Here is a 13,272-nt window from a genome sequence, read left to right as displayed (position 1 = left end):
TACAAGTAGAAGATGTTTATAGGAAAGAAGACAGGGCAAGAAGGTTATTAGCCAAAGGAAAGGACTATTCAGGCAAGGTTGCTTTTCCTTAGGAGAAGAGCCACCATCTTGCAGATTCCCACATCTTCGTTTGAAGCATGGAGAGGGCCCATGCAGCAGGCTCATTAGCACCCATCAGAAAATTCCTCTGGCCGGTTAAGATTACATTTCTTGGGAAGGTTGAAATTATATTAGGTATTAAGCCCCAGACTGGGGACTCAGCCTAAGTGACACTATTTGGGGCCTGTGGCTTTCTTCTTAACAACAATATTGGAATGAAGATAAACAAATAGATAATTGGCTCAGAATAGAGGGCCCAGAAATAAAACTACATACACATGGTCAGTTGTTTTTTGTTTTGTTGGTTGGTTGATTGGTTGGGTTTTTTTGAGAGAGAGTGCATGTGAGAGCAGGGTGGGGAGGGACAAAGAGTGAGAGAGAGAATCTCAAGCAGGCTCCATGCTTAGCACAGAGCCCAATGCAGGGCTCAGTCTCTTGATCCTAAACTCAGGATCTGAACTGAGATCAAGCGTTGGACCCTTGGGGTGCCTGGGTGGCTCAGTTGGTTAAGCAGCTGCCTTCGGCTCAGGTCATGATCCTGGTCCCAGGATCAAGTCCTGTATCAGGCTCCCTGCTCTGCAGGGAGTCTGCTTCTCCCTCTGACCCTCCCCCTCTCTCATGCTCTCTCTCATTCTCTCTCTCAAATAATAGATAAAATCTTAAGAAAAAAATAGAGTTGGACACTTAACCGACTGAGCCACCCAAGCACCGCCATGGTCAAGTGATTTTTAATGAAAGTACCAAAGTAATTCCGTGGGGTTAGTCTTTTCAACACATGGTGCTGAAATAAGTGTAAAGACATAGAGAAAAAGTGACTCTTGGTGATTTCGTAGCAGGACTCTTACCTCAGACCATATACAAAAAGTAATTCAAAAGGACACCTGGATGGCTTAGTCAGTTAAATGTCTGCCTTCAGCTCAGGTCATGATCCCAGGGTCCTGGAATCGAGCCCCGCATCAGGCTCCCTGCTCAGTGGGGAGTCTGCTTCTCCCTCTCCCTTTGCCTGCTGCTCCTCCTGCATGTGCTCCCTCACTTTCTGACAAAGTGTCTTTTTTTTTTTTTAAAGAAGTGTATAGTTCTAGAAATCAGATTAATGAGTGCCTATATGGGTTGGAGATTGATCAGAAGGGGGTTTGAGGGTACTTTCTGGGATGATCGAAATGGTCTATACCTTGAAAGGGGTGGTGGTTGCTTGAACATCTGTATTTGTTAAAGGTTCCTAATTGTATGTTTAAGATTTGTACATTTCATGCTATATAAATTTTACTTCAGTAAAAATAAAAGGAATCCCTTATATTCTGATCTAGACAGAGTGGCAAGATGTTTTAAAAAGAAAGCAGATGCTTTAAAAAGAAAGCAGGCTGTAGAACAGTATGCTGTATAGTACCTTTTGCATGAAAAGGAGGATATACCCTAAGTATAATTTAGGTGTTTATATACGTATAAGTGTGCATGTGTGTGTGTGTATATATATATACCTATTTGTTTGTGTAACTGTTAAACATAGCCTGTAGGGTATAGTCAGAAAACAACTTTATTTTTGTGGGGGTTTTCTTTTTAGGTTTTTTTTTTTGAAGTATAACATATAATTATGTTAGTTTCAGGTAAACAGCATATTGATTCAACAGATCTATACATTACTCAGTGCTCAGCATGATAAGTGTACTTACCATCTATCCCCAAAGTTATTCCAATATTATTGACTATATTCCCTATGCTGTACTTTTCATCTCTGTGATTTATTTATTTTATAACTAGGTTTTTTTTATACCTCTTAATCCCCTTTTATCTATTTCACTATCCCTCTACCCACCTACCCTCTGACAACCCTCAGTTTGTTTTCTGTATTTATGAGTCTATTTTTGGGGTTGTTTCTTTGTTCATTTTTTTGTTTTTGTTTTTAGATTCCACAGATAAGTGAAATCATATAGTATTTGTCTTTCTCTCACTGACTTATTTCATTTAGCATAATAACCTTCAGGTCCATCCATGTTCTCACAGATGGCAAGATGTCATTCCTTTTATTGCTGAGTCATACTTCATTGTTTAAATACACCACCTCTTCTTCATCCATCCATTGATGGACACGGGTTGCCTCCATATCTTGGCTTTTGTAATGCTGCAAAACCCTAGGGCCATATATGTACATTAGCATTTTTGTTTCTGGCCAGGGGAGGGGAGGTTGATAAACACCCAGTAGTGGAATTACTGTGTAATATGGGAATTTTATTTTTAATTTTGTGAGGAACCTCCATACTCTTTCCCATAGTGGCTGCACCTGTTTACATTCCCAGCAACAGTGCACAAGGGTTCCTTTTTCTCCACATCCTCATCAACATTTTATTTCTTGTCTTTTGATTCTAGCCATTCTGATGGGTAAGGTAACATTTCACGGTGATTTTGGTTTGCATTTCCTTGATGATTAGTGATGTCGAGCATCTTTTAGTGTATCTTGTGTCATCTCTATGTCTTCTTTGGAAAACTCCCTGTGCAGGTCTTCTGCATGTGTTTTAATTGGATTATTTGGGTTTTTTTGGTGTCGAATAAATTCTTTATTTTAGATACTACCCTTCTATCATATATTATTTGCAAATACCTTCTCCCATTCGGTAAATTGCCTTTTTTTTGTTGTTGTTGATGGTTTCCTTCACTGTGCAGAAGCTTTTCATTTTGGTATAGTCTCAATAGTTGAGGTATGCTTTTGCTTCCCTTACCTGAGGAGATACAGCTAGAAAGATGTCGCTAAGACCAATGTCAGAGAAATTATTGCCTATGTTTTCTTTCAGCAGTTTTATGGTTTCGTTTATCACCTTTAGGTCTTTAATCCATTTTGAGTTTATTTTTGTGTGTGGTGTTAGAAAGTGATCCAGTTTCATTCTTTTACATAGGACTTCAGTTTTCCAAGCACCATTTATTGAGAGATTGTCTTTTTCTCCGTTGTATATTCTTCCCTCTTTTGTCGTAGATTAATTAACCATAAACGTTGGATTTATTTATTTATTTCTGCTCTGTTCTCTTGATGTATGTGTCTGTTTTTGTGCCAGTATCATACTGTTTGGATTACTACACATTTGTAGTCTGTCTTGAAGTCTAGGATTGTGATACCTCCAGCTTTGCTCTTCTTTCTCAAGATCGCTTTGGCTATTCAGGGTCTTTTGTGATTCTGTACACATTTGAAGATTATTTGGTCTCGTTCTATGAAAAATGCTATTGGTATTTTTATAGGGATTGCACTGAATCTATAGATTGCTTTGGGTAGTATGGACATTTTGACAATATTAATTTTTCCAGTCTGTGAGCATGGAATATCTTCTCATTTGTGTTGTTTCAATTTCTTTCATCCATGTTGTATAGTTTTCAAAGATTAGGTCTTTCACCTCCTTGGTTAAGTTAATGTCTAGGTATTTTTTTCTCTTCAGTGGAGTTATAAATGACATTGTTTTCCTAATTTCTCTTTCTCTGTTTCTACTTTCTTTCTGTCTCTTTAAGCTTATTCAGTGGGGCTAGTTTTTTCTTTGTCCCTGACTGAAAACCCAGTTCCCAGGACTGCTCTGGTTACTTTTAAGTAATAATTACTTAGTCACTTTAAATGGTAAGAGATACTTGCCATTCAGTAATTAAAATGTTCAGCGCAATATGATAGACTTCAGACTTGACTGACAGTTGAAACTTCTCCCTCCTGGAGCTTGGGCCAGGAGCAGATGGGAAGGCTTTGGTCAGGGAAGGGGGCTGCAGTCTTCTCTCTCCTCCTCCTCACCTCTTCCTCTCACAGCCTGCTAAAACGGGCTTCTGACTCGGGGTTGGTACAGCAAAAGTGAAGAGGCCTGAGAAGGAACAGGAGCATTTTTATTGGACCGATAATAGAACACGTTCTGGGTTTTTTGGAGACTTCCCATCACTCTGGCTGTCTCAGCTGCAGTGTTCCCACATAATCAAATGCATCTCTGCCCTGGCTGGTCATTTGCTAAGTCTTCCTAGTCCTGGGACAGTAAGCAGCCACTTCAGCTTCTTTCTGCTAACGGCTCCACAGTTTTCCATGTAACTGTCTTGGACACCAAGCACACTACTCTCCACTTCTCAGGGCTCATACCTTAATCTGTGGGGTCATCTGATCCCTCTGAGCTTTCTAGGAAATCCTTCTCATTTGACTTAGGAATGGTATCTCTAACCCTCTTTCCCTTGGGGACAGGAATGGATTCACATGAACATTCTCTCTCTCAAAAAACAAAAACAAATCAAACATATGAAAAACTCTTTAGAATTGCTCTTTTACATGATTCATGTACTATCAACACCTGTACAGAGTCAGCTTTACTGTGTATCCAAATAAAAAATAAAACCAAGGTATCAAGAATGTAGACTATGACAGATGAATTTAACAATATAAATGTACAACATAAGCTCGGCTGAAGAGGAAAGAGAGAAAAGGAGCTGACCTAAGTAACTTTGGAAAACAGCTTTGTGACTAAATACTGTGAACTAAAGACAAAAATAACTACGTAAGCGCCATGCTCTATTTGGTAAGTTCATTTCTTATGGGGTTACTGGTTAGCATTCTGAAAGTACATACTTGGGTTGATTATAAGAGGACCTAGGATCAGTGACACCCCAGTAGAACGAGCATACCTAGTACCCAGATATTAGTATCTAAATACCATTTTCCAAGGGCTCCTTGGAGAAATGACTGATTTTAGGGCTTGGATAAGGAAAATACAACCATAAGGGTGGCATAATCTTGCAGAACCTGAAAATGAGGATGTACTTACAGAAATAAAAACAGGTGGGGCATGTCAAAATTACCCAGGGCCAGTCTGAAAGAACTTCTAGTGGCCAGAGCTGGAATGATTTGAGCAAAAGAATAACGATCATAATAGATTAAAACCTAAAGAATAAAGTAAATATCCACAATTGAATAAATAGATGGGGGTGTGGGAGGGCATGGGGATAAATCTTTATAGAGGAGTCCCAAATAATGTATGTGGATACTTCCCACTTAATTTTCCTCCCTTTGAGAGTGGGCTGGGCCTAGTGACTTACTCCCAAAGAATCTAGAAACATAGTGACAGGACAGTGGAGAAACCTGACAGATACCAGCCACCTGAGCCAAGGGATCAAGGTTAACTTCACTGTGATGTCATGTTGCTATCATGTTCCCTAATATGGTTGTATGGAAAGAGCACTTCACCTCTGTGGTGTTCCTTCCCAAATCCATAACTGCAGTCTAATTATGAGAAAATATGAGGAACGATTTACTGAATACCTGATCATGAATCCTCAAAAGTGTCAAGATCATGGGAAACAAAGAAAACCTAAGAAATTGTCATGGACCAAAGGAGACGTAAGAGCTAAATGCACCATGACATCCTGGATTCTGGAAGAGAAAAAAAAAAAAAAAAGGACATTAGTGAAAAGTGGTAAAATCAAGTTAAGACTGTATTTTAGTTAATAGTATAGTACCAGGGCTCATTTCTTAATTTTCACAAATGTACTGTAGTTATGTACGACGTTAGGGGAAGGTGAGTGAGGTGTACACAGGAACTCTCCATAGCATCTTTGCAAGTTTTCTGTAACTCGAAAATTTCTCCAAAATTAGAAGTTTATTTTCTAAAATGTTCTTCTAATCTCTGACTCCCAATCCTTTTACAGTCTCAGTGTGGGTGAGGGGTTTAAGAATAATCAGTTTCCTGGGCACCTGGGTGGCTCAGTTGGTAAAGCGACTGCCTTCAGCTCAGGTAATGATCCTGGAGTCCTGAGATCGAGTCCTGCATCGGGCTCCCTGCTCAGCGGGGAGTCTGCTTCTCCCTCTCACCCTGCTGTCTCTCTCTTTCAAGTAAATAAATAAAATCTTTTTTAAGATTTTATGCTGTCTGTCCCTTTCAAGTAAATAAATAAAATCTTTTTTTAAAAAAATTAAGAAGAGCAAGTTTTCCAACCTTTTTTTATGGAGGGGGAGCCTGCATGGTGGGGTCTAACATCTCATTTTGGAGTGTAATTTCTACTGTCTTTGAGCTTCAGCTGTGAACTTCCATTTAAATTTCCTATTACATTCACATATGTTTTAAAAAGTCTCTAGAATGTTACATAGAGGGGCACCTGGCTGGCTTAGTCAATAGAGCATGCAACTCTTGATCTCAGGGCTGTGAGTTTGAGCCCTATGTTGGGGGTAGAGTTTACTTTAAAAAAAAAAAAAAAAAATGGGAGATCCTGGGTGGCTCAGTCAGTTAAGCAACCAGCTGTTGATTTCAGCTCAGGTCATGACCTCGGGGTCCTGGTATCAAGCCCTGTGCTGGGCTCCCTGCTGAGCGGGGAGTCTGCTTCAGGATTCTCTCCCTCTCTCTTTATCTCTCTTTCCCCCTTCCCCACCCTTCCCTGCCCCTGCTCAGACGTGGGTGCTCTCTCTGTAAAATAAGTAAATCTTAAATAAAATGGAGAAAAAATAGAATGATATGCTAGAAACCAAATGACATGCCTACAAAGAAATCTGTTTTTCCTCTAAGAGAAAAAAATGGCCATTTCTCTCCATTTATTCTGTTGTACCTTTCGGAATTTGAGCCATGTAAATGTATTACACCTTCAAATTTTTTAATTAGGGAAAAGCTGCTTATTTGTATTACCCTCCTCTGGGATCACTGTTCAGTGACTCGGAATATTTCTGTAATGTGGTGACTTCCTGAGAAAGATTCTTCCATGGGTTCTACGTTGTGACCATTCAAAGTTCAGGAGCCATTTTTTTCTTTATGACCATCTAATACCATTTGCATTTGGGTTCTCCGATGTTTCACCTTCACACATATCAAAAAAGCACTTGGTTTTTGGCAGTTTGTTGAATAATTTGGCACTTCATGGGTTGGGATTATTTCTGCTATTGGGACCCAAAGAGGGAAAGAAAGGACCCTGTGAAGGTACTTGTGGCCTCTTGAAGAGTCGTTAGAATGGACATCGCTGAGCATTTTTATATTTCAGGAGGAGGCCCCTGGAAGGTCAGCTTTTTAATATGCCCAAGGCAGCTGTCAACCGCAGCTTTCTCCACACAGTCCTCACTCCCAAGTACCCATTCTGTTTGGAGCAAGCCTTTATTCGCCTCCTTTAAGGGGACAGAATAAAGCAGGGCATTTCGTTGACAAAGCATCCGATTGAACCAGCCCTGTATCTAACAGTTTCTTAAAGACATGCATACTTAAAAAGTGTAATTTCTGGGGGCGCCTGGGTGGCTCAGTGGGTTAAAGCCTCTGCCTTCGGCTCAGGTCATGATCCCAGGGTCCTGGGATCGAGCCCCGCGTCGGGCTCTCTGCTCCGCGGGGAGCCTGCTTCCTCCTCTCTCTCACTCTCTGCCTGCCTCTCTGCCTACTTGTGATCTCTGTCTGTCAAATAAATAAATAAAATCTTTAAAAAAAAAAAAAGTGTAATTTCTGATGTTGATAATAACTAAATTTACATAGAAAAACAAAAATATATGGATATTAATAAAGTCATAGAAATACATTATTTTTACAAATTTAACATTTCCATGAAATATTCTAGAGACAGTCATATGTGTCATCATTTTTTAATCTTTGAGGTAAAAATTGTTTTTTTTTCCCCCAAAATATATGTTAAGTTTTTTGAGAGCTGCAATGTGTCCTGAATAAATCAGAGAGGAACTAAAAAAAAAAAAGAAGACATGCAGCCTTATGTGGGCATTGGTAGTTTGTGTGTCTCAGAAGGGCCATGGGAGAATCAGATGTCACCCTCCCAAGTGTAGATTTCTGGTTTCTCAGGGTCCCCATCATCGTTCCCCGCCCAGAGCATCAGCTGATTACTGGAGCAGAGCACAGTCGCCTGGCTTTCTAAAGTGTACCTTGCAAACAGGTTGCTAATCTTCTTTTTATTGCTGCAGATCTTCTGTTCTCTTGGCTGTTGGGAATTTTAAATAAACATGGGTTTTTTAAGTCAAGTAATTAAATAAACATCTCTGTCATTTGTTCTTTCCTTTCTAGCAAGTCTTTCCCCTTGTTTAACCGATGCGTCCCTCAAACACCTGAGTGCTACTCCTTGTTTGCATCTGTTTTGATAAATGATGTCGACATCCTCCATCGAATTCTGAGTGGAATAATGTCAGGAAGAGACACAATTCTCGGCCTGTGTATCTTTGCATTAGGTAATTTTCCCATTAATTTTCTTACAGTGACTGTGCTGAAGTCTCTACCACTTACAGATGTTATAGAGTGAAAATTAGCCTCTTGACTTAAAGATAAAACTTCACATATTTTCTTCATAAATGTTTTCAGTGTTTTAGGTGGGAGAGGGGAAAACAGAATTAGGGGAACGCTAGCTGGCTTTCTGCCAAGAGGCCTCACTGAACGTGGGTTTGCTGTAATACAGCTGCCATGTTCCAGAGCCTGGTCCTCGGCTCTGTGTAAAAATGGTGTACAAAGCAGATTTTTTGCAAGTTTTCGAATTGGCCATGAAAATTACAACTGTCAGGGGAACCAGAGATGCATGTCTTCTGGCCAGAATGCCCACTCCCCACAAGCAAGCCAGGTCAGAAGGCTGCTTGGTGAGCAAGGGAAGGAGGCACATGGATCCATGTTAAATAGCATCAGATAGTGAGGGCCTGATCTACTCAACTGCCTGCTTAGGGTTGCAGACTGGTCAAGCCCTCAAGCCAGGACATGCCTCTTACGGACATTTCTGGAAGCAGCTACCCCCACTCCTGACCCCTTAACTTCCTGCTTACTGTCTTCCAACTTGATGAACCCCTTTAAGAGTCAATTTTGTCTTTGAACAGATGAACACATTCCACTGTTGTGGCCAGTACTAATGGCCTACTATCTACCCCCTTTTCCAGTGGCTGCTCCCCAACCTTTAGGTTGAAAGAAATTCTTTGGTCAGCTGTGATTTTGCCAGTTTACAAATTGAGTTTTCCATAATTTCATTACCAAAGTACTAATTCCTGAATGTTTGGGGATGCCTAACTTGTCACCATTATGTAACTTCCCGATTTCTTAATGACCCAAATGTGCCAGGCCTTGTGCTTACTCTTAACTTACTAAAACTTCATCAGAGGGGCACTTGGGTGGCTCAGTGAGTTAAAGCCTCTGCCTTCCGCTCAGGTCATGATCCCAGGGTCCTGGAATCAAGCCCCACATGGGGCTCTCTGCTTACCCTCACTCTCTCTGCCTGCCTCTCTGCCTACTTGTGATCTCTGTCTGTCAAATAAATAAATAAAATCTTTGGGGGAAAAAAAAAAAAAAACTTCATTAGAATCCTGTCACCATGAGTAGGAGGGGAAACCGAGGTTTAGTGAGGTTAAACGACTTGGCCAAAGTCATGTGGTGACTAGAGTGGGTGGCAGAGCTGAGACTTTACCCAGATGTGTTCTGATCTCCAAACCTATGTTCTCAACCACTACACCAAAATATCTATAAGTAATCCTGATTTCTTGTTTAGAGAAAAAGCAGTATACATAAATTCACTGAAATGCTTAACATAAACTCATAAGCTTAAAATCCCATGTACTGGACAATAATATGCAGATTTTTTACATAGACAGCTTACCAAAATATTAGAACCTTAAATTTTTCATTTCTAAAGGCATTAATTTTTCATATTTAATAAGAATACCTGGGAACATTTAAGTTGAAACTTTACATAAGCCCAATAAAAAGTCAAAAGAGTTAAGTATGATTAAAAAAAATTTTTTAATGGTTTATTTGGAATTAAAAAAAAAAACATTTTGGGGGGGACACCTGGGTGGCTCAGTCAATTAAGCATCTGACTTAGGCGCAGGTCATTATCTGAAATTGGGCTCCGTGCTCAGCAGGGAGTCTGCTTGTCCTTCTCCCTCTCCCTCATACCCTCTGGTCATGTCCTCTCTCTTGCTCTCTCAAATAAATAAATAAATTCTTTTTTAAAAAAGCATTTTGGATATTTGGGAATAAGGCCTAATTTGCAAATTAAAAAAAATTTTTTTAATTCAAGAAAAATGCTAGGGCTTCAGAAACTGGCTTATTGTAGCAGATGGAACTTGTGTATGCTTCAGACACCCTGAGTGTGTCTTGTTATTTTCGTTTAGTAGATGTCTAAGATATTTAGACATTGAAGGAATACCTCAGCCTGCCATCTTCTGGGAGTCCTAATAGCCCTCCCATCATCACCTTCACACCCTGATTGCTGTTGGGGTTTATAGGTTCTGCTTGATTTTTCAGCCTTGTCTTTAGCCATGATGGTCACCTTCCGATTCATCACCACCCTTCTGGTTCACATTTTCATAGCACTGATTATCGTGGGATTGTTGTGTAAGTATTTCTTCTTGATGGATTTCTTTTGTATTAAATGAAAAGCCTTTCCATTAAGCATGAAACTTAAAAGTTGACATTACTGAGCTATATCGGTTTGAGAAAATCTCTTATCCAAGCCCACCATCTTACATACGAGAAAGCTCAAAACCAGAGAGAAGGGACTTGCTTGTGTCATGCAGATAATAGCCAAGTTGAGGCCGGTCTGTGGTCTCTGTTGCTCTCTGCTGCCGTAGAGATGGGCCTGCCAGTCCAGATCCTGGCAGCCATACCATTAACAGATGACTCCAAGGCTTGTTGGAAAGAATGCCTGCTTTTCCAGAATGTCTTCTGAACTTTCCCATCAGCCATTAATGTGTAGGTCCCCATGCAGAAGCTCCCACAGTCTAAAAAGATTCAGGCCCTGAGCTGGGGCACAGTCCCAAAGACCCTCCCCTGTACCTGCTGGTTCCCCTTTTGTTGCCAGAATGTGGGTCCATCTAGGGGTTATCAGGAAAGGGGGGTCTGAGAGGTAGGGGAATGCAGGAAGTTCAAGGCGGCAGTTGTTTACCAACTGGCATGAGATACTGGAACTTTTAATAATTGGTATGACTGTAGGGTTTCAGTCCCCTGAATTATCAGCTCTGCCCTCAGTTGCTTAGAGCCCTACAGCTCACAGGTGCACAGTGCGCCTTGCTGGAGGACAGTCACCGCAGCCCATGATGGATCCTTTCCCACCTGGGACAAGTAAAGACCAATATGACCTTCCTCTAGTCACTGTAGGGGTGTTGTAGGTGGCGGGTAGTGCTTAAACGGAGGGCATGTGCAAGGTCAGGCTATCCACCCAGACTTGGAGTGCCACACTGACATGGTGGTGGTTCCCACGGGGTCAGCACCAGGGGAGCTCATCAGGCAGTTTAGACTTTGGACTTTAACCCTGTCCCCCTCTCTGCTCTGCCCATGCACTTTCCACTCTGCTCACACCCATACCCGGTCTGCAGGCTGGGCTGGCAGGATGCACCTGTGTTTGGAATCCCTGCCCTGTGCCTCCCAAAGACAGGCAGCCACTCTGGGCCAGTGGGGAGGAGGGGGGGTCCTTGGGGGGTTACCCTGGCCAGCTCCTCTAGAGGATCAGTTGTCACACATAAAGCCCAAGGCCTGTGGTACCCAGTGTCCGAGCCAGGCTACCCCATGTGTGGTCCTCATGCTGGGGGCGGGTGGGGGGGTGGTGGAGGGAGGCCGGTTACCCACATGGGTGTGCTGAGTTGCCCTGGTGTTTTGCTTTCTAGTTGTCTGCGGTGTCTTATGGTGGCTGTATTACGACTATACCCATGACCTCAGCATAGAACTGGACACAGAAAGGGAAAATATGAAGTGTTTGCTGGGGTTTGCTCTTGTATCTACAGTAATCATGGTAAGAAATGCCCTTCCAGCAGGAGAACAAGTAGCCTGCTAGAACTCTGAGATCCAAATAATTAGATTGTAACCAAGAACAAGTAGAATTTGGGTGTTTTTTTTTTTTAACCTCAGAGTGTGCATATATAATAGTATAGTGAAAGTACATACATGTTTAGAGCATTGTCTTTTTTATTTGCAATACTCTCATAGGACTAAATCAAAACCTTCCAAAAAACAAAAACAGGAAAAAAGGTCTTACCTTCTTCCCAAGTCATTTCTGACAGTTCTCAGAGGCTAAAGTGTTACTTGTGCTGATTCATTTTCCTTGACACAGTAGAACCATTTTTGCCCCCAAGTGGCAGTAAGGTGGCCCCTGGAGGGGTTGGGAGGGACAGACTTACGACAGTTCCTGTTTCCTGTTTGTGAGGAGCCTCCCCCTTCCAGCCTGTGGGTGCTCTGCCCCCTCCAGGGTGTGGCGGCTCCCACTGCCCTTGAACACAGAGAGCCCTTTATTTCCACACCCGCTGGCCACTGGGTGATTTTGGTGTTCAGACAACCCGCCTCCCCTGTGAATGCCCTAGTTGAAAACCAGCAAACAGAATGTTGAGGCAGCAGATACCGGTGGTCAGAGAGGAGAAAGCTTAGAAAATCATTTGGGTCACTCTCCGGGTGGGGGGTGGGCATTAAATGTGCTAGAATTGCAAGACCCTGGAGGGGGGCTGGGCTGATTTTCGGCCACCACAGCCATCCTCACAGCCCTTGCTGGCATGTTGCCTACTCACCATTTGTGGATGGGTAACAGCTAAGGTTTCCACAGCCCTTTAATTCTTCGGCAGGCACAGACTGTCTCAGCAACCCAATTCTCTGCTAAGGAGAGCCTTCGGCTCCCATGGTCGGTAGTCTCCGCATTTTCTCCTTTCTAGTGAGTTTTCTGGTTTGTGTTCTTCACGTGGAATGCATCTCAGGGAGCAAGCGTCTGACTAAGGAAAGTTCCTAGTTTGTCCTTCCCCAGGGAGGGGACTAGGCCCATAGCTGCTGCAGGGCCTTTGAAGGAAGCTGGAAGAGAAATGACCCCCTGGACCCCAGGCCAAGGCTGGAGCTGTTGGGCAGGGGGAGTGGGTGAGGGGGAGCCTGCCCTCTCCCTTTGCCCTCCACAGGCTTGCTTTGTCTCCACACACTGAATTTAATGGCCACCCGGACTCCAGAGTCAGGGGTGGCCTCTCTTCACTGAGCGTGAGGTGAACGAGAAGGAAGGCTGTGAAGGCAGAGAGGCTGTTCTCACTGTGTCTGTGAGGACTTTTCAGGGGTTGGGACAGAGGGGAGAAGCAAAGCACAGCTCCCAGACCATTCACATAGTACATTTGTCCCTGCTGCTTACTGAGTTCCTGCCAAGGCTGCTCACTGGCTGGGCAAGTCCTCACAAGAGCTCTAGATTGTCCATTGCCATTTCCCAAGCCGCTTTTATGCACTGGGTCCTGCGCTAGGCAACAGTTAGCAAGTTACCTGCCCCCTGATGAGA

The 13,272-nt window shown here is 42.5% G+C and overlaps 1 protein-coding gene across 5 annotated transcripts in view; it reads left to right on the top strand.

The window, feature by feature from the left end:
* The window catches only part of SLC44A3 (solute carrier family 44 member 3), a 97,227-nt gene that overhangs the window by 21,606 nt on the left and 62,349 nt on the right, over positions 1–13,272 (top strand). For all 5 annotated transcript variants that reach the window (XM_032360597.1, XM_032360593.1, XM_032360594.1 and 2 more), the window contains exons 6-8: positions 8,076–8,236; positions 10,287–10,376; positions 11,645–11,769. In XM_032360597.1, coding sequence (XP_032216488.1) covers positions 8,076–8,236; positions 10,287–10,376; positions 11,645–11,769 — 376 coding nt within the window. The remainder of the gene's footprint in view (positions 1–8,075; positions 8,237–10,286; positions 10,377–11,644; positions 11,770–13,272) is intronic.

The sequence above is a fragment of the Mustela erminea genome, chromosome 10 (assembly GCF_009829155.1).
Source record: "Mustela erminea isolate mMusErm1 chromosome 10, mMusErm1.Pri, whole genome shotgun sequence".
NCBI lineage: Eukaryota > Metazoa > Chordata > Mammalia > Carnivora > Mustelidae > Mustela > Mustela erminea.
The sequence above is the reverse complement of the archived record's forward strand: the minus strand, read 5'-3'. Positions and strand labels throughout refer to the sequence as shown.